Source organism: Seriola aureovittata, chromosome 11, assembly GCF_021018895.1.
Source record: "Seriola aureovittata isolate HTS-2021-v1 ecotype China chromosome 11, ASM2101889v1, whole genome shotgun sequence".
NCBI lineage: Eukaryota > Metazoa > Chordata > Actinopteri > Carangiformes > Carangidae > Seriola > Seriola aureovittata.
In genome coordinates, this window is record NC_079374.1 from 8,969,632 (window position 1) to 8,993,008 (window position 23,377).

The 23,377-nt window shown below is 43.7% G+C and overlaps 2 protein-coding genes across 10 annotated transcripts in view; both read left to right on the top strand.

The window, feature by feature from the left end:
- The window catches only part of lmo7a (LIM domain 7a), a 49,571-nt gene extending 27,492 nt beyond the window's left edge, over positions 1 to 22,079 (top strand). The window contains exons 10-31 of one of the 9 annotated variants that reach the window (XM_056389101.1): positions 4,242 to 4,271; positions 5,013 to 5,127; positions 5,993 to 6,132; positions 6,647 to 7,322; positions 7,811 to 8,077; positions 8,545 to 8,659; positions 10,022 to 10,183; positions 11,151 to 11,335; positions 11,439 to 11,502; positions 11,789 to 11,845; positions 13,153 to 13,178; positions 13,777 to 13,884; positions 15,514 to 15,600; positions 16,122 to 16,498; positions 16,726 to 16,782; positions 17,804 to 17,859; positions 17,988 to 18,146; positions 18,631 to 18,802; positions 19,070 to 19,396; positions 20,582 to 20,690; positions 21,149 to 21,251; positions 21,338 to 22,079. In XM_056389101.1, the coding sequence (XP_056245076.1) occupies positions 4,242 to 4,271; positions 5,013 to 5,127; positions 5,993 to 6,132; positions 6,647 to 7,322; positions 7,811 to 8,077; positions 8,545 to 8,659; positions 10,022 to 10,183; positions 11,151 to 11,335; positions 11,439 to 11,502; positions 11,789 to 11,845; positions 13,153 to 13,178; positions 13,777 to 13,884; positions 15,514 to 15,600; positions 16,122 to 16,498; positions 16,726 to 16,782; positions 17,804 to 17,859; positions 17,988 to 18,146; positions 18,631 to 18,802; positions 19,070 to 19,396; positions 20,582 to 20,690; positions 21,149 to 21,251; positions 21,338 to 21,360 (3,415 nt within the window). In that variant the 3' untranslated portion in view covers positions 21,361 to 22,079. The remainder of the gene's footprint in view (positions 1 to 4,241; positions 4,272 to 5,012; positions 5,128 to 5,992; positions 6,133 to 6,646; positions 7,323 to 7,810; positions 8,078 to 8,544; positions 8,660 to 10,021; positions 10,184 to 11,150; positions 11,336 to 11,438; positions 11,503 to 11,788; positions 11,846 to 13,152; positions 13,179 to 13,776; positions 13,885 to 15,513; positions 15,601 to 16,121; positions 16,499 to 16,725; positions 16,783 to 17,803; positions 17,860 to 17,987; positions 18,147 to 18,630; positions 18,803 to 19,069; positions 19,397 to 20,581; positions 20,691 to 21,148; positions 21,252 to 21,337) is intronic. The other 8 variants (XM_056389107.1, XM_056389110.1, XM_056389103.1 and 5 more) reach the window with 8 other exon arrangements.
- Positions 309 to 3,449, top strand: LOC130177398 (LIM domain only protein 7-like). The gene is made up of 3 exons (XM_056389111.1): positions 309 to 1,066; positions 1,427 to 1,558; positions 1,979 to 3,449. The coding sequence occupies exons 1-3, from the start codon at positions 684 to 686 to the stop codon at positions 2,784 to 2,786; spliced, it is 1,323 nt and encodes a 440-aa protein (XP_056245086.1). The 5' UTR covers positions 309 to 683; the 3' UTR covers positions 2,787 to 3,449.
- Positions 22,080 to 23,377: the final 1,298 nt, after the last annotated feature.

The following is a 23,377-nucleotide window of genomic DNA, read 5'->3' on the forward strand; positions in this document are numbered from 1 at the left end:
ACTACGGCCACAGTCAGGTATCCCAGAGTGCCTTGCCCGCAGATAATCTACAATGGGCCTTTGACTATGAAAGCGGCAGCGACTCGGACGCAGACCGACCGGACCCGGATCTTGTACTGGACGACCTGGCCAGCCGACGCTTCCACAGCCCCTCCCCAGCTCCCCCCACCAACTTCGCCTTGCCCATCAGTCCCATGGCAGGGGGAGGGGCCCCTGGGGGCAGAGGGGGCCTCTGGCCCAAGGTCACTATGACTCCCAATGTTCCCCCTCAAGAGAATGTGACCTGCCTCAGGTCAGAGAACATGAAGCTACGTGTGACTTTGATTTGCCTGCCTGATGAGAGCAAACTAGAGCGCTTCTCTTACCTTCAGTTTGCATGGTTCGTTGTAACCATGAGCAACGTCTTTGGTCATAGTGTGCTGCGTCTAACAGTGCTCTGAAGTCTTCAGTTTGTTGGTTTCTGTTTGAATTGTGTTGAATTTTAGCTGCAGCACGTCATTATTTGCTCCTTCTGTGTTTAATGAGCTTTGAGGAGTGATTTGAGTTGGCGACATTATTCCTCAAATCAATTTTTTGCCTCCTTTGCAGTTTGGTTTTGAGCTTGCATTGGTTTGCTAATCCTTGCGTCATCTCATCTGAGGTTGTTGTGCTCGAGGAATGTGCCTCCTCTCTGCGTGACTGGTATGCTTGTACTGCTGCTGAAAAATTCTTTTGACACCTGTGGTTGGCTGTCTCTCTTGAGCAGCAGCAGCATCGTCAGTGGGGAAAAGCCGCCCCCCGAGCACGGCTGCGTGAAGGTGGACCACCGCCGAGCCGTGTCCTCAGCCAGCCTGTTCAGGGAGATTTGCGATGACTCTGAGGATGAGGACGATGAGGTGGGCTATGCTGACCCCGTCCAAGATGATCTCTATACCCGCAAGATGGGTGTCAAACCCCAGCCTGCCGGCAACGTGTCGTACGACAAGTTCTTACCCAAATTCTGGTCGCCTGAAGAAGACGTTCACATACAGAAGATCAAACTGGGCTCTCAGAGGAGACCCTGGTACAAGAAGATGCAAGGCTTCAGGTGTGTGAGGGCATTCAAACACGACACATACATACATGTACAATATATCCTTCATCCTCTCTACAGACAGACTATACAGACATACATACTTCATGTTTTACAGACTGGTAATTACATAGATAGAATTCACTTGCTGCTTCTTGCAAGATCTTTTCTTACTTTTCTTCCTGACACCCTTGACTCTGCCAATTTAACCTTTTATACTGCAAGATTTAAAATTTGGTTTTCTGTGGTTCGCTGCTCTTCCTGTGTAGATTCTTATTTTTCTTTCTCTTTCCCCCTGCTATCGCCTCATGTCTTTCACCTTTTCCCCTCTCTCTCTACTTCTGTCCCCTTTTTCCTTCGTCCACCCTGCTGTAGCTATAAGAAGTCGGGTTCTTCGTCAGATGATTCAGACTGTGACATCAGTCCTTGGCTCTCCTCTGCCCCCTCTCCCTCTCACTCCCACACACACGAGGCCCCGGCTCACACCACCCTTGTTGTGGGGAAAAGGTCGATACAGCTGCATGACTGTGACGATGAGGGAATGTTTTAGGAGAAATATGAATCTCTGATGAGCTGCTTTCTAATATACTAATGGTAAAATACATGGACAAGTTACTGGAGGTGCCTTAACACACTTCCTAAGGCAGTTTGCTTGTACTGACCTTAGTAGAAAATAGGCTGTGTCTCAGCAATAACCTATTTTTATTGCAGCCTATTCTAGTGAAGACTTATAGCAACTAGCATCGCAGTTTTACTTCATGTCAGTGTGATTGTAGTCCTCATTTGATCAACATCTTTTTGAATCAAATGCCACCACTATGGCTGCTTGTTGTATCTTTTCCTCCTTTTCTTGCTCTGTGATCCGGTTCACATGCATGCACTCATCACCTCTCCTGTCCTTTTTCTCTCCTTTTGCCCACCCTGCAGTCCTCATATCCAACCACACACTCTCCCACAGCTCCCCAAGATACAGTCCCCTCTGTTAATGACTCCCCCTCTGGTGTTCGCCCCAGTGGACCCCACCTCAGGTCCCAAGCTGGTCAAATGTGAGAGGTGGCCTCTCCTGGGGCGCCATGACCCCCGGGAGCCCCCAGACCCTTTTGATTATGAGAGCATTGTCCCTGACTTGGAGAATGATGACATGTTTGCGAGGCGGACCCTGGCCTTCCAGTCCAACACGGACCTCGCTATGATGAAGTCGCAACTGTCCACCAACCGCCGTCGCTACACATCTGAGCCGCAACTCAATATTGTCACCCAGCGACACGGCCGTGGCAGCCCCGAGGACGACGATTATCCTGACATCGAGCAGGACGATGTGGTGTATCGTAAGGAAAAAACCCAGCAGACTCAGCAACAACGGCCACTCTCGGGAGCCCCTGATAACTATGCCCCCATGCCCATCCCAGAGCCATGGGCTCTGCCTCCTGATCTGAAAGCCAGACTCCTCTGCCCCCCATGTCCTCTGACCCGGGAAGCAGCGGCAAATAAAGAGAATGAGGTTGAGAAGGAGATGCGTCCTAAGACAGATGACATGCTGGTGCGGAAGATCGGAGTTTGTTCCAATCAGAGCCAGAGCTCACTTAGAGGCCCATCGGCCAATGGGATGACTCCCTCTGTGCCTTCTTCCTGTAGCGAAGGTGACCTGCAGAGGTGGCAGGCCATCAGGGAAGCCAGTCAGCTAAGATATAAGAAGAAGCTTTTGGTGGAGAGGTTAGCTGCTCTGAAGTTGTAGAAATGGATTGATGTAACAATGCCTGTTAGTTTCTCTTTACTTTGTAGATTTATTCTTCCATTTTCCATTTCAGTCTTGAAATATTTTCTGTCTGATGCTGAATTGGTCTTGACAGCATGTTAAACCGACTTTTTAAGGATCGGTTTTAAAGGCCTTCAGAGTTAGAGATGGGGGTTTTACACAGTTAAGCTCGTTTCTGAAAACTAATTTGTGACTTTTTGCGTTCACTGGATCGGTCGTGGGTTTATTTTAACAGAAACCACAGTGAAGCAAATGCAGAGACATTCACAACAAAGTTGAACTTTTTCTTGTTTTGAATGTTTGTTGTTACCTCAGACTTGAAGTGTTCATCAATCAATAAAACTGTAATGAAAGGAAGTTCATTATGGTTTTCTGTATAATGGGTATTTGGTATATTTTACCTGACAAACACACGGAATGTAAATGCAGAGTGGATGTCCGGACTGCACATTAAAACTGCGGCTGCTGTGTATTTTGAAGTGTGATTGATGAGCAAAACATAAATTCTCTCTCACGTTGTTTGGTTCATGATGACTATTGTTAAACAGACCCAAACTCTGCATTTTATTTTTGGTTTTCTTCCCCTATCAGACCGAGTTTGCCTGTGAAATATTCATGCTTAATAAAGAAAAGAAGACACTGCTTGACCTTGTGATGAATTGCGTCGGACTGGCCATTTGTTGACATCACCTAACATCTACAGAAACATGGATCTGACCAGAGTACAGTGTTGTTTTCCTCAGCAAAGGGAACCTCACTGACATGTGAACGCTCAAAGTGCAGCAGCATGAGAGTGTGGAAAGCCTGAGCAATACGCAAACATAATGTCGGGAACACTCCTGACTGCACTGAGCAGCGCAGTTAAATGTAGTCTTGTCTGCTGAGCCGACATGGAAGCCTATAGAAATTCCCCCACAGCTTTGAATGAAGGTGCGACTTGCGGACTCCATAGTAACTTGAACACAAATCTGCACTGCAGTGTTTGCACATGAACAGACACACACAACCATTCACAAAGCGACCATTTAACCTAAGTCAAGCCCATCTGGATTTACTTCACATCCACATGTAAAGCCATGTTTCCAGTGACATCATGTTGCAGTCTGCAGAAAGGCAGCATTGTTTGGGGAGAGATACATGTTCACACGCCTCCCCAGTCAAATGTCAGGGAAAGGAAAGGTGATACTGCGCTGTAGACATACTATATACACACACTGTATCTTCTTCAATGTGCAAAGTGAAAACCAGCAGAGTCATGTTTTGGATGAGTTTACACACATATGAAACCCAATACCTGGGGATGACCAGGTCTGAGACTCACTAATTGGCCTCTCTGCTCTTAATTAATTGATCCACTTTCCGACTGAGTGTCGAAGGCCAAATCTGCAGAAATGTGATTTTTTTTGTTGTCTGTGGTTCTTTCTGGTTTCCTAGACAGCGCCAAATTGAAGAGAGTATTGACGGGTGAGTTGATACGGGCTCCCAGGAATGTGGCACGTTTGCATTTGCTCTGGCCTCTTACAGTCGCACCCCGCTGCCTCCTGCTTTTGTGCTGCTGTTCTCACTCTCTAGCTGCTAAATGCTGACACACAACAAAGCGTATTGTATGGCACAGGGCCAAGTTCAGGGGGTTGGGGTTGGGGGGTGGGGGGTGGGGGGTGTTGCTCCACAAAGCTCTATTGACAAAATAACAAAGGGAAAAAGATGGGCACAATAGCAATACGCTGGGTCATCTACCTAAACTGCGGTGTGTCCCAGCGAGAGTTATGACTGAGCAGTAGGTCTAAACACTGATAGCAGTAGGTGAGGTGTGTGGGTAAATCTTTACAGGTAAGTGCAAACGGAGAGTGCATTTTTCCATAGGCTGTGAGCTTTGAGTGACCTTTGCATGATGGGAAAGGCTGTGATATGTGTTACTAACCCACTCAGCTTACATCACTCCACAGTTTTTTTTTTCGTGGTTGGCCAGTGTGCTGTGTTTGCAAGCTAACACTTGGTTGCAGGATAAAGGTTTAACGCAGCCACTTCGAGCATCACTGCAAAAATAAGTGGACAGGAGGTGTAAGCTGGAATATCTTTTGACTATTTGAGTGACGTATCTTACAGCAAGTAAGAGATGGTGCATGCATCCTTGGAGTGGAATTCGATATGCAAACTAAACCTCACCTCCACCTCCTCACTGAAGATGCTGATTTTTCTCCACAGGAGTAAATCAACAAATGATATCCAGGTCGACCCCACCGTCGTCCGTCAGGCTCGCTACGAAGAGCTCCAGAAGTACCGCGAGCAGATAAAGGACAGTGATGATAAGTGGCAGGATGTGAGTACAACTGATATACAGTATGTGTGGTGCACAGTCCCGCTCGAGGATATCTGTTGTTTGACTCCCACCATTCTTGTTATGCAAATCAAGACAAGCCGACACTGGCAGAAAGATGGGGGGAAAAAAAAAAGTTTTGGTTTCCAACACAGATAAGGTTGAAGTGAAAGGTGAGCACATGATCTATGGGATCTGTGCGGCAAATCAGGGGGAGCAGGTGTTGTGATGCAGTAGGTGGCCACAGGGTGAAAGGAGAGGTGTTCAGATAGAAGCCAGAGACGGAGGCAGGCACTGATTGGAGCAGCGCTGCCCTGTGGCTACGGACTGTCCTCATTTCCAAATCACAGTGTTTGTGGAGTGAAGCACCAGATACTGTAAATACGAGTAATAGAATTAAGGTGAAAATGTTATGATGTAATGTATGATGTAATGATGATGTAGGACAGACACTGGGATTATTCCTTGAAGGGCAGCAGTGCTCCAAGACAACATAAATGACTCATCACTGTTCAAAGTTAGGTAGAAAAATTAAGTTTAATAAAGTTATGTGCATGTACATGGCAGCCTGTGACAGTGCTGTGTCTGTCAGCAGTCTGATTGGTGTCATGGCAAAATAATGGAGTCTTAAAGCAGCATTTAGGTCACACAGTCCCCAATACACAGGGGAGGTGAGCCGGGAGGAGCCTAAAGCACACAAATAGAACACCTTCAAATGTAGCCCTTTCTCTTTTTTCTGTCTTTCTCTCTCCTTCTCGACTTCACCGTACCGTGAAGACATGCAACACCACCAGTCTGTTTTATCTAGATCTAAGCGGAATTGTCGGGAAACGATGCGTGAGGTGATGTGGTTTCACTTTTTCCGCAGGACCTGAGCAAATGGAAGAGCCGGCGCCGGAGCGTCAACTCTGACATTGTGAAGAAGAAAGAGGAGCGGGAGAAGATAGAGCAGATCACCTACGGCGGTAACAGAAGGTCCAGTACCTTCAAGGATGTGCAAGAGGATAGGTAAGGGAAAACACACCTGCTCAGGTACTTTTTGATAGTGTCAGAATAATGCATTATGATGTTGGTTGATTTATTGTTATAGAATTTACATTTTTATTTTCTCACCAAAACAAAACAAACAACGCACAGTGAATTTCTTCCTCTCTTACACCTTTCTTACCCTCGGAGGGGAATCCTTTGCTAAGGTAATCTAAGAGAAGCTGTGTATGAGAGGTTTTGCAGAGATTATTTGTTGCAGGAGTGAATGAGGAGACTCGAACTGTGCCTTCAGTCAGTGTGAAAGTGTAATTTAATCATGGCTTACAACCTGCCTCCTTTTTTCTTTTTTTTTTGCCCTACCCTCTTCTTTTCAACCCGTGCTCCTCTTTCTGCTCTCCTCCTCGTCTGTCACTGTCCTCCCCATTTCAACTTCTCTACCCCCGACGCTTTGTACTTCATCTTTGATTTCATCCATCACTGTCCACTTTTTCTCTATTTATCTTATCCCCCTTCTCCCCCTCTGTCGGGTCCACAGAGAAACTAAAGGAAGAAGCAGCATTGGCAGTCGTCTGGGATCTCTCTCTTACCTGGACGACAACGAGGACGTATTTGATAGACCCGTCATTGCCCCTCGTACCCGAACCCTTCCTGCCAGGAGCTACACTGTTGACACTCCTTACTTTTCGTCTGAACCCTCTGAGCCTTCTCTGAAAGAGAACGAACCCCCCGCCGCTTCCCCGGCTACTGGCAGGGCCGCTTCCCCTCCCGCTTCACGGGAAGTTGAGAGTGTGGACGGTCTTGCAGGCAGCGACACCACGACCACCGTCACTCGCAGCTCTCTCCGCAGCTCCCAGCCTCCAGCAGCTGCACCTTCACAGAGGAGTCCGGCCTCAGAGTACACCAGAACAGCCAAGACAGAGGAGACCGCAACCATCGTCTCCGCTTCCAGCACCCGACAAAAGGTGCCAGAGCCAAGGCGCCCATTGTCGGGCGCACGGACTGAGGCGGAGGCCCCCTCCTCTGGTTTTCTGCACAAACAACAACCACAGCTCAACTCGATGGAAGCCAAGCCTCCCGGGGTGTCTCGGGTTTCCGCCTCCCTCCCCAGGAGCTACCAGAGATCGGATAGCGCACGTCTAACCTCAGTTGTCGCGCCAAGGCCCTTCGGGACCCAGCCCTCCCGCATCACCTCACTTCCCCGGGTCATTTCAGTGAGTACTACTTCATTTTACAACTAAACACAAACTATCAGAGCAGCACTTAAAAGCTGGGAGTAGTAGTAAGAAATGTTTGCCCTGTTGGTCAGATACAGTGCTGTTTGTTTTGAGTACATCAGTGTTACCAAACAGTACGATCTGATTACTGTGTGAATAATGGATGAAGCTAGTGTTTTTATAATGCTAATTCAACCACTAGAGCTGCTATTTTCAGCCTCCTTCACTTTCATTACTGTTAGAGTAAATGCAAAAGAATATATAATGTTTAATTGTGTCAGGGGAAATAATCTACAGGGCTGATTGTGAATTCGTGAAACACTTTCACACACACACACTTGCCACCAGCTGGTTTCCTCTCATTTTAAAGTCTTTTACAGATTGAAATAGATGATTTTCTGATCATCAGCCAGATGTTGTTGAAGTTTCTTTTACTCTATCTTATTCTTAAGGCTCAAACATTCTTTGCCGTTCACCCTGTACAGATGGACGACTCTCACAAGCGTGTCAACGGCGAGGTCGACGTTTCTAAGAAGACATCAGTGCCGAGCCGCTATCGCCAGTTCGTGACCTCTGAGGACGATGCTGACTCCAGCTCGGCCCACAGCAGTGAAGATGAGGAGGAAGAGGAGGAGGAGTCGCAAAAGACAGCCGGGAAGAGCGCCACCTCCGCTCAGAGCGTCTCACCTGCCCCTCTTCCGGTCAAGAGTGAAGCTCCAGTCAGTCCTGCTCCAGCCAAAGAAACCAGCCAGGTACTTCAAACACCTCCAGATCAGCTCTCTCTGTTGGCTATGTTGAAGGCATTGAAAAATAATACATGTCTTTGTTACATGAATTTTATTTAAGACTCACAGCAACATATCGATACTGTCTCTGATAACGAATTAAAGTATTTTTAATTTTGCATTAAAACTCAATCTAATGCATCATTAAGACTGTTATTTGATTCAGCCTCTTTTCTTATGTATAAATTGAAATTAAAGTGTAGCTACAGGTTGGCATTTAATCAATAGCCATAAATGATTAATACAAGGCTTTCTTGCCAAAGTAGGCCTGCATACACACAGACACACAACCTGACACTCAATCTGACTCCTTTCCAGAGTGATAGAAAGTCAAGACCAGTGTTGTACACTGAACTCTTCCTTTTTTCTTTTATGCTTGTAAAGTTTATTTGCTGTTCATCTCTTCTCACCCGTGTTGCTGGTCTTGTTTGCAGGAGAACTACTGTGAGATGCGGATCAACCTGAACCAGAAGCCCAACAGCAGCAGAGACTTTGGCTTCCGGGCAGCCTGGGACTCAACTGGAGCTCGCGTCACGACCATCCAGCCTGGTAACTACAAAGACGTGTGAGAGAAACGCCCTCAAACAGAGGGATGGGAATTGTTCTCGGTTGAGCTTTATTCACCTTCCAATGTGATGTGCGCAAGTCAGCCAGTCTGGCAACCGGCATTCCCTGCGGTTAAACCCGGTGGAAAAAGATCAGACAGGCAATTGTTATGTATCACTCTCACTAAGCACCAGCTGATGTGTTCAAAGATACAGATACAGGGGTAATACTGGAAACTATTATATTTTACAGCCAGGCTCTGCTGGTTAGCTGTCAGCAGGTTTTCCAGTCCATTTCAGTGGCATTGCCAGGCCTATGTAGGGCAACACCTATCTGGGTCAGATCTGCTGGGCCTGAGCCTCTCTTTCTCCTGAGCTTCCACCACCTCCACATTACAGTACGCCATTTCTTTTAGTCACAAACTGTATATGTGACGCACACATCCCACAGCGATACATGAACTATTAAGTTTGTCACAACAGTTTCGGCCTACGGTGTATTTAAGTGTATTTACCTAGCATTGTTGTGTAATGTCGTGTCAAAACCTCCCTGTGTGTTAACGTTTCACTTCATTTTCATGTCTTTACTTATAAGGACACAATGAATAACATTTCTGTGAACGTGTCAGTGTCAGCCACATGGCAAATGTTCAGCTGCAGCAAGATGTTTTAAAGCCAGTGAGGGGAAAAGTTAAGAAGTACAAGCAAAAGACAGTGAGATGCTGAAATGAGAGCAAAAGCAACAACATCATCATGCACAAGACAAATATCGATATCCATATGAAAAAATACATCACAAATCAACAGGAAGAAGCAAAAACACCGATGCATCAGTATAATGACCACATTCACTGTTCAGTACAAGCAGCCAAAGCAGTTTAGAGCAACAGACCATAAATGAGCAGTGGTATTATTTTGCACAAATTAGCCACGCAGATCAATAGATGAAATAAAATTCTAATAAGAATCGCATTGATCTTAATAGAATGTTAATCGTAATATCATGCGTTAAACATGAAAGCCGCGCAGTGAAAAACATCATTGTAAAAATATGAATACCATGTTGTTAATAAAATACTAGTCACCATGTAATTAATGCTCTGTCTCGTTCCACTTGAGATGAAGTAAAAAGTGAAGATGTTTGAAGAGATTCTCTGCATTGTTCAGCCTCTTGCACACGAAAATACATTGTGAATATGTGCATACATTTCCAAATTATTTGTTGATATAGTGTTGAATTGCTTCGCTGTGAAGGCTGTTTTTTGAGGATCCTATAAGTAACTTGTAATAGCCGACCATGTCACTGCAGCGGTGGAAATGGCGCACCTTTCATGCTGCTAACGCCCCGTCCCTGTGTCTGGTGCAGGCAGCCCCGCTGAGATGTGCCAGCTCCAGGCCGGAGACGAGGTGCTGACGGTGAACGGGCACCAGGTGGCAGAAATGAGCTACACAGACTGGAAGTCCTGCTTGGAGGAGGCTCTACAGGAGGGCAGCCTGGTCATGGATGTTCGCCGTCATGGCAAGAACAGTGAGTCATCTGAACACTGTGCGTGTGTGTGTGTGTGTGTGTGTGTGTGTGTGTGTGTGTGTGTGTGTGTGTGTGTGTGTGTGTGTGTGTGTGTGTGTTGTTTTGTTTTGTTTTTTTGTTTGTGTGAAATTGAATTGAACCACTTTAATGGTTGCATTCCTGGACTGACAGTTTTGCTTATGCTGCTTGCGTTGCTAAACAGTTTTGACACTTTAGATTGGTCTGTAAACTATTGTGAAGTGATCCATGAATGATCTCATGACAGCTAAATGGTGAAGGACCTGTAACTTTTTTTTTTTTCTCATCTGATGAGGGCGGACCGCTATTGTGCTGACCTCTGTGGCTTTTATTTCTTCTCTTTTTTTCCCCTGTGTGTTTTTCTTGCTCTGTTTTTCCATATTCTTTTCTTCTTTGTATTTCTACTGGTTGTTTCTTCTTTTTACTGCCTTTTCTCTCTCATAAGCATTCCTCTCTCTGTCCCTGCGGTGTGTTCCTTGTGGAGAACTAACCCAGCTCAGGTCCATGGGTCCTATGAGTGTGCTGTTTTTACAGTGTTAGCATAACAGACTTACTTGTTCCAGTTACGTCAGTCTCACCTTATAAAAGTAATAAACCACTCGGAGTAGCTCACCTGAACTAACACACGGTACTGGTTAATATAGTTTAGTGAAGTCCAGTGGTGGTGAGCCTGTTAGAAACACTGTGTGGGTTTATGAAAGCTTTAATAGGCTGCATGGCTGGGGAAGGTGGTTTCTCTGTCACCCCCTGCTGCTCTCTATAACAACACCATAACGGCAACCTTGTCCCCTGCTTTTTAGTCTTCTTTTATGCACATAGACAATTATAATATATATGTTGGATTTCACATATACAGAACTATTATCAAAATACAGAAAATGCACAAAATCGTGTGGTTTTATGTGCATATACACATCCTATTTTTTGCCACTGCATTATCTGCGTGCAGACTGGGACAGAGATCAACCTTCCCTGCCATTTAAAAGCCATAAGACCATCAATCTGACCAGTACAGATCATCCGATACTTCTAGGTTCATCTGACCCAAACACTGCAAAATCCAGTCTGGATTTCACCTCACACATTTCCAAGGAAACGCTGACATCCAAAGAGGCCCCCGCCAAGCCAGTCATTGTAAGTGACCCAGGATCACTCAGGTTGACTCTTGATCAGTTTTTATCCCTGCATTGTTCCTGTTGTTTTTAATGAGCGGACACCCTGCCATGTCTCCCTGTAGGATGTGGCTTCAAACGGAGTTAATGGAAGTTTCCGTGAGGCGTCGGTGACCATGAGGAACAAAGGTAAAGAGCAGAGCACACAGTCAGAAAGGTTATGAAATTGATCTTGATGACTATTTCTGTATTGGACACAAAAACACACCAGTAGGGAGTGTGAGTGTTTGTTGATAGCTGTGGGAGAACAATTTTTGCAAACACATATTAACGGAAAATTATATTTGCAAAACATAATTGATACGTTTGTGTAATTCATGTATTATATAAATATAAGGTTGTATCTCGCCCTGGTTGAAGTTGTTGCTCTCCTCTGCTGTGCCTCACTGTATCTTATTTTTCATTTCTCATGTAGAGTCAGAACCCCTATCTTTGAAAAACTTAAAACGGAGGTCAGAGTTTTTTGAACAAGGTAAAAAAAAAAGAAGAAAAAGCACTGACCGAAGAGGGGCGGTGTACTCTTAATGATAATTATGATTTCTCTGTCATCTATCGGCTGGGTTCTCTGTGCTTCTGTGTCACTGAATTCCTCAGATTTCTAAGGGATTTTTGCATGTTTTTTTTTTGTTTGTTTGTTTGTTTGTTTGTTTGTTTTATCAGCTACATCCTCATGTTCAATGGATGAGGAACCTATTATCAATTGATTAATCATGTCAGTATTGAAATAGATTCCTCCCTGGGTCCTTTTTTTTGTAGGGGGGGGGGGGGGGGGGGGGCTGTTCCTCTGAGAGTCTTGTCTGGTGCCAAAACTTAACCCTTCTGCTGTGCCCCTTCCCTCCTTCAGGCGGCTCAGGGTCCAGTGTCAGTGCGCTGGTCTACCTCTGTGGTAAACAGGGTTGAATGTGCAGTGACCTCCTCACCTTCGCTTGGTACAGTCTGTGACACTGACATTCTGTTCAAACCGAGACGGCCTAGTGCCATGATTGTCCAACTTCTGGAGAAGTGTCTCCTCCAAAAAAAACATCATACCAAGCAAAACAAGCTGTTTTAGATTCATTTTGAATGTAAGAAGAAACCTTCAAAAAATAAGAAAACTGAAAAGACAATGTAAAAAAAAAAATAGTGTGTGAACATATTTGGCTACAAAGGCTGCACAGAATGTCAGACACAGTGCCAGAGTACCGACCACAAATACAAATCTTAAAATCCTGTTGTGTTTGTGGTGTTTCTGAGTGGTGTCCAGGCTTAACACATGGTTGCACTTTTCACTTTGCTGGGCATGAAGTTAAATGTGTTCCTGTTGCTTTCTTGGCATGTATGTATTGAAGCGTCTGCTAGACTTTTTTTCAGACTGGCTACGCTGCAATGTTGTGCCTCTTATGCATGATGCTGATGCATGTGTTTTTCTTTCAGTTTGTTGTTCTCGCAATCGGTTTATTGATTTTCCTATTCAGAACTATTGGGCTTGCATCCAATGTGAATGTCAACAAGTGGGTGAGCTTGAATTGAGAGAATCAATCAACAAGTCCTAGTGGGTGAAATGTGACCGTTGTTGCTGGAGGCTTGTTGAAAACATCAATTACCATGGTTTTAAATGTCTTGCTCAATGATGAATTGATACTCAACTTAAAAATCAAGTTGATACTTTAATAAGCTGGTCAACTTTGTGTTGCTGTGGCGTACGGCCTCAGGGTTAACTTGTATATCTACGTTTTGTCTCACTGTTCTGCCTGTGCATGGCACAAGTATTGACTACATGGTTTTTTGTTTCTTTTCAAGGAGGATCAGAGCCTGCAATGCCAGATGTGAGTAGTATTATTATGCACTGAGTGTGTTTGCTCCTCTAGCATCTTTTAAAGCAGATACCCACAGTTAGTACAAAGCTCAGATCAATTATTAAGCATCTCACATGGACCGCATTGCTAGCTCACTTCAGAGGCAGGTTTCCTCTGCTTCTTAAGCCTTTTAGTCTCCCAATTACTCCTCTATGATTGCAGGGAGCCTTCATTTTAATGAATCTTTGAAAATGGAAAGTTAAATTCTCAAGGGTCTAAGGAGAGAGGGTATTGTACGTTGCATAGGTTCGAAAGCCTTCTGAGATAATTTTGTGATACTGGGCTATAGACTGTAGATAAAAATTGATTTGACTTGATCAGCTGATGGCTGCAGTGATGCAGTTAACTTATATAACAAATGTGAGGAGAGAGTTACTCCCAAAATGGATGGATGTATATTTGCAGTTTCAAGCTTTACCTTAAAACCAACGTCAGAAACGGGTGAAGGTGTTAGGAAAACAGTAGGTAGTAAATACCAGCCAACTGCTGTCACAAGCCTGAACGGTTTATTAGCCCGGATGTACAAGCATGTACATTTACTTTATATGTCTGTCTTCTTTGTCTCCAGATACCTGTTCCTTCAATCACTCCCTCCTCCAGCCGCTGGTCTTGGGACCCAGAGGAGGAGCGCAGAAGACAAGAAAAATGGCAGAAGGAACAGGAGCGCCTCCTACAGGTACATAAAGGCATACTTATGTAGCACTGATCTTATGTTTCAACTCAGTTGCCAGTTTCCTAGATACCCCCGGCTCAGTTTTGTTGGAAATGTTTCAAAGAGGTGTTTGTGCTGTGGTTATGGTGTATTCTGTTACACTGATTTCTAGACAGTGTACTTTTTAATCCAGACAATAAATTGAACTGTTACAGCATCAAATCACAAATGTTATAAACTGATAAAGACTAGGACCGTATTTTAATTTGTATAGAATATACACAGTATTCTCATGTTCACTCTGCGCTCATTGGTATAAACAGAGTGGACAAAATGAAAGAAACAGCTTTCAGAATAACACAATACAGTTACAACCTCTACAATGACCATACAGCTGAATCAGCATCTCTCTGAAACAGTTTCAACTTGTATCGGACCTGTATTTTTGTTGTATTAGATTGCAGTCGGTTTAGATAGGTGTATCTAATAAACTGGAAATGGAGTGTATAGTCCAGCAGTAAAAACTGAAAATACCAAACGAAGCAACCACACAATGCACTTGATCTGAAATAGCCATCTGGAAATCTGCTCTGCGTCCCATCTGACAACGAGACGAGGCGCAGAGCTCACATCCAACAGAGTCTGCTCCTAATAGGCTCAAACCAGAAAACTTTAGACGGTGCTCAAGCAGCTGAAGGTAAAGCGTCTGTCCAGTATCCAACTTAAATGTAGTAGAATCCTGTCAAAACACGTTTCTGAGGGTCTATTTTTGGATGGAGATCAAAGGTGTCCAAGCAGAGCTGTAGTGTAGCCGGGAAGCCGCGTTACTCCTCCAGTCTTATTCCCTGTTGGATAAACGGCCTGATTTCATGATGTGCCAGGGAGACTTCCTGCCCAGGGCAAGCTTCTGTAGGTTTATCAACTTTCAGGATGGTTAGGTAACATGTAGGTGAGCTTGGAATTATCTGAAAATAATACAGCTACAACGGATTTGTATTCTTTATGTTATTACTCAGTCTTCCTGCTGTACTGCGGTACTGCATGGCCGTATAATATACCGTCCCTTTAAATAGATCTGTGTAGGTTTGTATGTGTTGTATATTTATTTTTATGTTGTTTTTTTTTTTTTTGGTGACCATTCTCAAAACTTAACCTTAACTTGAAAAGCCTGAAAATAATGTACTTAAAATAAAAAAGTTACTGCCCTTTAAAGCCTTGTAGTTACAGTCCTAATCCTGTTCTCCTTTGAAACGCTCTAAATTTTATTTTTTTTAAAAAGTCAGAATGAATATAAGAGATACTTAACCAAAGTTACAGAGGCACAACATGGTAGAATTGCAAGTTTGTTTGCCTTGTTTTTTGGCGTAAAAAAGGGAATATAAGGCCTGTAGTTTTATCTTTGAATGAATTCTGTGTCGACAGCTGTTGCAGTGAGATAAGGATCTTAAAATGCTTTGTACAGATAGAATCAGAAGAGAGCCTGCCACTGTGTGTGTGTGTGTGTGTGTGTGTGTGTAACGACTTTGTTTCATGCTGCATACTGTTATAGAGAATAAATGTGGAGATCCTGAGTTCTGGTGTGATTGGTGTTTTTCAGCATGTCATTAAAACGGCATGACCTCTGACCTCTCGTCCTATTTTTTTTCACCCTAGGAGAAATATAAGCGTGACCAGGAGAAACTGCAGGAGGAGTGGCTGAAGGCTCAGCAGGAGATTGCCAAGAACGTGGTCCAACAGCAGGTAACATGGGCATTTTAATGTGTATAAATGATTCCCTACTACCTGAATGAGCTGGAGAGTATTACAAGGTGGCAATAAGTTCTGACTCATAGCACTAAATTGTCTAAATGTATCCAAAGAGCTTTGATAGTGTTGTTGATCAAAATTGCTATAATTTTCCTGCAATTATGTGGCCAGACACTGGTACTTTTTGGCTTTTAAAAAACAGGTCCTTTTCACATGAGAGTGAGTGAAAGCGAGAGCAGAACAATGTCCAGTCATGTGGATGATATTCACACAGAGCATGCAACATGTGTGGCCTTCCTTTCAGTAATGACAGACGTCTTTTCGGCTCCTAGAGTTGCAAAAAAACTCCCCTCTAGTTGGAGTTTCAAAACACTTGCTGGTTTTTCACCAGTGGGAATAACATGAGTTTCTTCATTTTTGTTGCAGTTCCTCCTAGGGGTTAATTGGGTCAGATTAGTTAACGCCATCATGTGTTTTAACGCTTCCTCCTTTCTGTTCTTTCATCTCTCTGGCAGCCTGGGAGCCTGGAGGTGAACAGCCACATCATCAGCCCACAATCGCCCCTCTTTCCATTCAACCAGCCCACTTCTACTCTGTGGGAAGAAGAAGAGACAGAGAGAAAGAGGAAGGAGGAACAGGAGCACCAGAGGCAGGCGGAGGAGAAGAGGAGGAGGGAGGAGGAGGAGCGAGAGTTGCAGCGTCTCCAGGAGGAGAGGAAGAGGAAAGAAAGGCAGGAGGAGGAAGAGAGGAAGAGGAGGGAGGAGGAAGAGCTGAAATGGCAGAGGAGGAGAGAGGAGGAGAGGGAGGAGGAGAGGAGGCAGCAGGAGGCTGCAGAGCAGCAGCGCAGAGAGCGGGAGAGAGCGCTGGAGCTGCAGCGGCAGCAGCGCCAGTGGTCAGTAAAGACGCTGCTCCTCCTGTACTCTCCTTAAACACTTTAATTCATGTCTTTAGCCTTCCTTCATCTGTCCATCAAGCTGATAATAACACATTCACATGTCAAACATTACCCGCTTTACTGTATGTGCATTAACATAACTGCAACTAATGAGTTTGCATGTGCTTTGTTGCCCACCTTTGTGCTGTAACCCATCTCCCTCTACACACTGCTCTTCACCAAAGGGCTGGTAGCTCCCATGGCTTTGCCAATGTCCAGCCTCCACTGTCCTTTACAGACAGGTTAGTACAGGAGAGTGTGTATGTGTTTGTAAAACTGCACCTAAAGATAATGTTTCTTTCTATATTGAACTAATCATCCACTGGCACTAATAAACCCTGTTGTTACATCATGTACTTTTTATGCGATACATGTTTTGCTTCTTACCCTGTTTTGATGTGTAATAACAATAACAATAATGCCTTAGAATGAGCACAATTTATTACAGTATTTCAGTATAATGACTTGAATAAGTTAAATTGGCATATTTATTATAGGTCCCCAATTTAGCATTTATAAGCAGTACAATATATAAACAATTAGTAAATGGTTTATAACCCACCATAATGTAGTTGTAAGTACATATAGGTATTTTTTAATTGTATTCATTAACAACAGTAGCACAAAAATATGTATTCATAGGAGAAATTATAATCACCTAACACTTAAAATATCCCTATATGTGCTTACATCTACATTTGAGTGTATTATAAACCATTTATTAAATGTTTGTATAATGTCTGTAAATGTTAAATAGGGGAACAAGTAAAGTGTCATTGGTTGTATTTAATGAATGTTGCTTTCACTTTATCTTCTCCACGTTTCCAGCCCCAAATTCACCTTTCTCTGAATTCTTAGCATAATTCTCAGCATCAGGATTTATCTCGGCAACACAGTTTGTTCTTGCCTGAATTGTACCGATTACCGAACCTGCCAAAGCAATGTCTCACAAGCATATAATCCTGCCAAAACATCAACGCCAGATTTTAACAAACAAGAAGAATTTATCACTTATGTGTCATTGCAACCTAAAAATACTAACACCGGATAGCATTACAGTAGATGCAAAATTTAACATCATGTATGTATTTGAAGTAGTAAGTCATGTTTTTTCCTTTCCAATAAGTTTCCTTTACTAAAATAAAATTGTCACATGTTCACCGAATAGTTGAGGTGTCCAGGTACTCTTACTGGACGCATTTGAACCGACTCATTCAAACAAAGTCATTTTTTAATTGCATCTGTCTTCGTTTCGTTTGACAGGGCAAAATCCAAATCATCTCCCCAGCTTGATGAAGAAGAAAAGCCTCAGAAGAAAGGTCAGTTTTCTGGATTTAGCTGAAGTCATGTCAACTGTGACCTGTGTTTCTCTTCCTATTGGCGGTTTTATAAATGACTCCATGTACGCATGTTGTTGCACATATATGTGGGTTGTACCCTACCGTAGGTGTGTATGTTCCGCCGGGAGGCATGGCTCACTGGCTGCTGGAAGAGCAGTTGAGGAATGCGTGTGACAAGCAGGCCCGCAGTGAGAGGGCTGCGTCAGAGCTGGAGACGGAGAGGAGAAACATCCTCAATGCCATGAGATACAGAGAGCCGGAGAGAGGTGGGCTCGGCCCCTGAAGCTCCGCCTCGCGGTTTTAATCTGAAAGCCGGTCAATCAGCTCTTATTTTGACCTCTTTGATTCAGCCGATCAATCAATTATGACATTGCACCAATTCTAAACTTTTACAGCTGTTTGATTAACAGTGGAGGCACCAGAGAATTTCATGTGACAAAAACAATTACGTGATTGATTGCAGTATGATTTCTCTGGGGTGGATAGAGCTAATGCATGCTAATCTAATGCATTTTTTATGCCATGACGTAACTAAAAGGAGTTTAAAAGGAACTGTCTTATCATTGGCTGCAGCAGATTACTTCATAATAAAACTTGGGAAACGTATCTACATCATCACAATCTCATTCTGTTCATCCCATTTTTCCCTGTTTCTGTGCCCGTCGCCATTTGTGATCTATTTTTGACCTCCGAGAAACCTTTCATTTTACCTAGCATAATGTTTCGTTTATCTTTCCCCTCTGGGTGCAGTGACGGGCGGTGCAGTGGGTCAGCAGTCCCTGTCGTATGCTGAGCAGGAGAGGCAGCAGATCCTGAACGAGATGAAGAAGAAAACTCCACTCCTGACGGACAGCAGCTGGATTCGCCAGCGCTCTTCCAACACCGCCACCAGCCAGGAGAGTGACATACCATCCATGCGCCGGTACGGTCACTCTAGCATATATGGGAGTAAAAAATGTAATCTCTGTTGTGTGACAATGGTGGTTGGCTTTATAAACCTACTAAAATTCTGTTCACTTGAAATGAAAACATTTATCACTCTGGCTACCACTCTGACTTTGCTTTGGCAAAATGGGCTGTACCATAAATGTCAAACAAAAACAACTGCCACAGGTAGAGTTGGTAGCCAGACGGTTTAAATGTCTTTACTAACCAGTTAACGTGGGCGTGGCATGGGTTGGCTTTGCAGAGGCGAGTCTCTTGACAACTTGGATGCCTCCTACAACTCCTGGCGCTCATCATGGACACCCAAAAGCAACTCTTATGTCCAAAACTACACCCGGCCTCACTCAGCCCTCTCCGGCAGCACTTCCTTTTACAGTGGCGGGTCTGCGGCCCAGCGGCCCGCTTCCTCCACTCTGCCCTCCTCCTACTCCATGAGCTCCCTCCGTGGCGGGGCGGGAACTCCCTCGGCCCCCTGGTCCCGGCAGACACCTTCCCCGTCACTCTCCACTCCTTCACCCACCACCTCTCCAGAGCCCACGTCTGAGGCTGGTGGCCCTCAGCAGCGGAGCAGGTAAAGTCAGTAATGCTGCTTCGCTTAACACTCCCAACAAGCTGCCTCTAACCTATCACTGGTGTACTGGGTTGTAGAGACATAGTCAAAATGGTGGTGGTGTTGTTAAACCATAACTATGGATGGGGAATGGTGGTAAAGGGAATCTTGAAACTTTTTCTTTCTTTTAATATTTTTGAATGTACTGTAATATGCTGTTGCAGTTGATATTGACATGCTCCATACATTCACCCTCCATTCCAGATCCAACAGGTTATATAAGCATAAAGTCTATTTACATCTGGTCTTTTTGTACAGGTCCCCTGTTTAATTTCATTGTTACACTTGTGTGTTTGTGCATCATGAAGCAAAAGCCTAGCATTGTTGTTTGTCTGTCAAAATGACAAATTATCATTGTTTGCTCTGAATTTCATTTTTTTTCAGGCATAAAAAAAACTTTACTAAATACTTTATACATAAGACAAAAATCTTAAATTTAAACAAATTATTTAAAGGAGCTATTTGTAAGTTTTGCTCTCGCTGTATAACTAACGTTAGCATTAGTGGCTTTTTACTTACCAGTCTAGCAGAAACATTTCAAGTTCAGCATCAAACTTTACTCCTTTACTCACCAAGAGCTGTCTCTAGTAGTGCTTCTATTTCCATCACTTCTTTTCTTCTACTGAAGTTAGCATGCTAACCAGCTAGCCCCGGTCCAGTTGGACCGTCTCGTCACTTTCCGATACCGAGTCACAGAAGTGTAGGGTCTGCCCTGAAGAGGTAGCGCTTCTCAAAGACAATCATACAAATAGAAATACAAAAACTTTAAATGTTTTACAGAATATTTTTATGGAGCTTCTGTTCCATTTTAGCAGTGGGCATGTTTGGTCCACATCCAAAATTAACATCAAAAACAATCATTTACATCCAGAAGGCAAAAACAACTGAGTGAACAAACAATTAATTAGTTTAACCCCACTGTATACCAGTGTGAACATGTGCTTTGTGTGTGTGTGTGTGTGTGTGTGTGTGTGTGTGTGTGTGTCTGTCTGTCTGTCTGTCTGTCTGTGTGTGTGTGTGTGTCTGTGTCTGTGTCTCTGTGTGTGTGTGTGTGTGTGTCTGTGTCTGTGTCTGTGTTAACATTCATACATGCTTCATGCATCTGTGCTCGGCTCTCAAATCACAGCTGTACATTCTGTAATCCAGGTCAGTGAGTGGCAAGAAAATCTGTACGTTCTGTGACACCCCGCTGGGAAAGGGAGCGGCCATGATCATCGAGTCCCTTGGGCTCTGTTATCATTTGGGCTGTTTTAAGGTGAGAGTTGGGCTCCCGTCGGCATCGGAGCACATCTGCAGCACGACTCAGCCAATCCTCAAATCTAACTTGATCCCTCCAGACTGTTTTTCTCTTATTACTAACCTGGTAAATCCTGGTGAATCTCAAGGTCCTGATCCCTCTACAGCTGAGCAAAGTTTTTCTGTGCCAAAACCTGAGTGCCAAACTAATCAACCCCTCACTTTGTTTCTTTCTTCCTACGCTTAACTCTGATTTTCGATCCTGGAATTTTGGTCTTGAGTTTGGTGTCATGCATCTGAATGGTTACCTTCCCTGTCTTTTGACTTTCATTCCTCTTCTTCCTTCATTTGTCTCCTTCTGTATCTACAATCAAAGGCTTTTGGTCTGTCTTTCCTCATCACTCCACCTGTGGTCTTCAGTGTAGTTCTAATCAGTTGAGTGGCTTTTTAACTCTTCCCTTTCCTAAACTTCCTCAGTGTATCGACTGTAAGTCTGACCTCGGAGGATCAGAAGCAGGGGCTGAAGTCAGAATACGAAACAAACAGCTCTTCTGTAACTCCTGCTACATGCGATTCAAAAGTAAGTGCGTGATCAATCCGATCAGTATTAGGACGTGTCGGTTTTGGCTTCCCTTAAGTGTAATGTTGCTGTTCTTTTCCTTTTAGCTGGCCAGCCAACCGCTATGTGATGTGGCTGTACTCCAGCAGATTGATGAAGAGACTACTTGTGACAACAACCCATGAACATTGAAAGTGAACAGTGAAGCCATGGGCAGATAGCTGGGAGAACTTGGCTTGGATGTAGTTCCATTTATGACACTAGAAAACCCAGTTTGACTCATTGATGAGAATTATGTTTGTGTTTTCACAGTGTGTGATTGAGAGGGTAAGCTTGCAAAGAAGTTATCTAGTTTAATGTGTTTATATCGTATTAAGTATTACAGCTGTATAAAGAGTAAGGGTTCTGCATGCACCAGAGATTTTAAATGTTTTAGCCATGAAACTAGTCAAGCAGTAAACTGACTATAAGATTACAGAGGCAGAGCTTTCTTATGACCTTCACTGAGACAGATTTTAGAGATACTGAGGGAGAACTCTGCAGGATCTTCTCCTCATTTTCATGCTTGTTTTTCTGCTGAATCTTGTGGTGTTAACATGTTTGTCGACCAAGGTGTTCTTGTCAAGCGTATGTGCCTTTTCATTTGTAACAGGGAGAAGTAATTATTAGAGTTCTTTCAAAATATATTTAAAAATAAAGATCTGTCTGCTTGGATAGCACTTGTCTGGAGTTATCACTGATAGATGGAGGATTGTACACAGAAGCAGGTTCCCATGTGGAGAATATATATCCTACTGAATGGTATTGAGGAAAACAGCAACATTTGTAAATAAAACGACTAAATGCTCATCTTCTGTGTTTTTGTTTACTTTTTTTTTCAAAGTGAAATTGCATAATTTTTAGTAATGATATTCAAGGATGTGATGCAAGGTTTTTCCTGCCTCTGTTATCAGACATCATTATACTCATCTTTCTCTGTCTGTCCCTCTTATTTTCTGTTTCTCTGTAGTGCCATAGTCATAATGAAAGGAATTTCAATGAGCTCTTGTGCAAAGGTTCAGAGGACCTGCCTGCTCTGTATTCTCCAAAGCCAATTTGTCATGCATATTTCATTCAGTGTGCATGCATTACATTTGATTACACATTGATAGGCTATTCTCTAAATGTATTCTGTAATTCTGGCTGTTTCACGGAATCATATCTGCATAAACATATATTGCATATTCATACCAGTAGGAACGATCATGATTGTTCAGTTTTGCAGCTCCCAACTGCATTTGAACAGCGGGGGAAACAAAATCGTCCTCATTTCCCACAAATGGATGTAAGCTCAACTGAAGCACTATATGGAAATAAGTTGGACGAAGCATAAATTGGCTCTGTATTTTTGAGGTGAAGCACAAACGGCCCCTGGAGGCAGACATCTCAAATTCTTAGATTCCTTTTTTAGATTTTTCTTGGCGCTGTCATGGGAGAGAGAGATTTTAATCCTAATGCTTAGAAAACAAGCACGGCCTGAATGGCGCCAAGCAGAGTCGAGTGGCTGAGAAATATAAAACCTTTCGGGATAAGGATCCCATCTTTTTCCTCCAAAGCCAAGGCCACAACCAGCCTTTATGGACGGCTTTGACGTGGAGAATCGAATAGTTTGTGTATGTGTGTGTGTGTGTGTGTGTGCGCGCACTGGGGCTTACTGAGAAACTGTATGGTTGGCTGCTCAGAAGAAAACGGTCTGTAAAAAGATGGAACACAGATGGAAGAGCTTAGATATGCTACCCTCCATCACGATGTCATGCCTAACTCTTAACAGCTCACTGTCTGCTTCTTTTTAATGCTCGCCCACAGAGAGGAAAGATTCCCCATTTTTCAGGAGCTTTCCAGGCAGCCCCATGTGGATGATGTTTCATCCTACAATCAGCACACTAGAGTGAGTCCAATAATCATGCTCCATTTCCACACGATAGTCCTGTCTTTTTGAGGCCCAAGTGTAGCTTGGTCTGGCCAGAAGGGGGCACTGTGATCTAGGATTTACATCAAGAAAGACTGAAACGATCTTTCAGCTGGAGCTGGATGATAACTGCGTTGCTTGCACTACTAAGCATGTCATTTAACATTACATACTTTATAAAAAAAGATGTGTCCTTGGA

Coding starts and splice junctions, on each gene's coding strand:
- LOC130177398 (XM_056389111.1), top strand. CDS start 684: ATGCTTGTACTGCTGCTGAAAAATTCTTTTGACACCTGTGGTTGGCTG. Junction 1,067..1,426: donor AAGAAGATGCAAGGCTTCAG/GTGTGTGAGGGC, acceptor ACCCTGCTGTAG/CTATAAGAAGTCGGGTTCTT. Junction 1,559..1,978: donor ACCCTTGTTGTGGGGAAAAG/GTCGATACAGCT, acceptor CCCACCCTGCAG/TCCTCATATCCAACCACACA.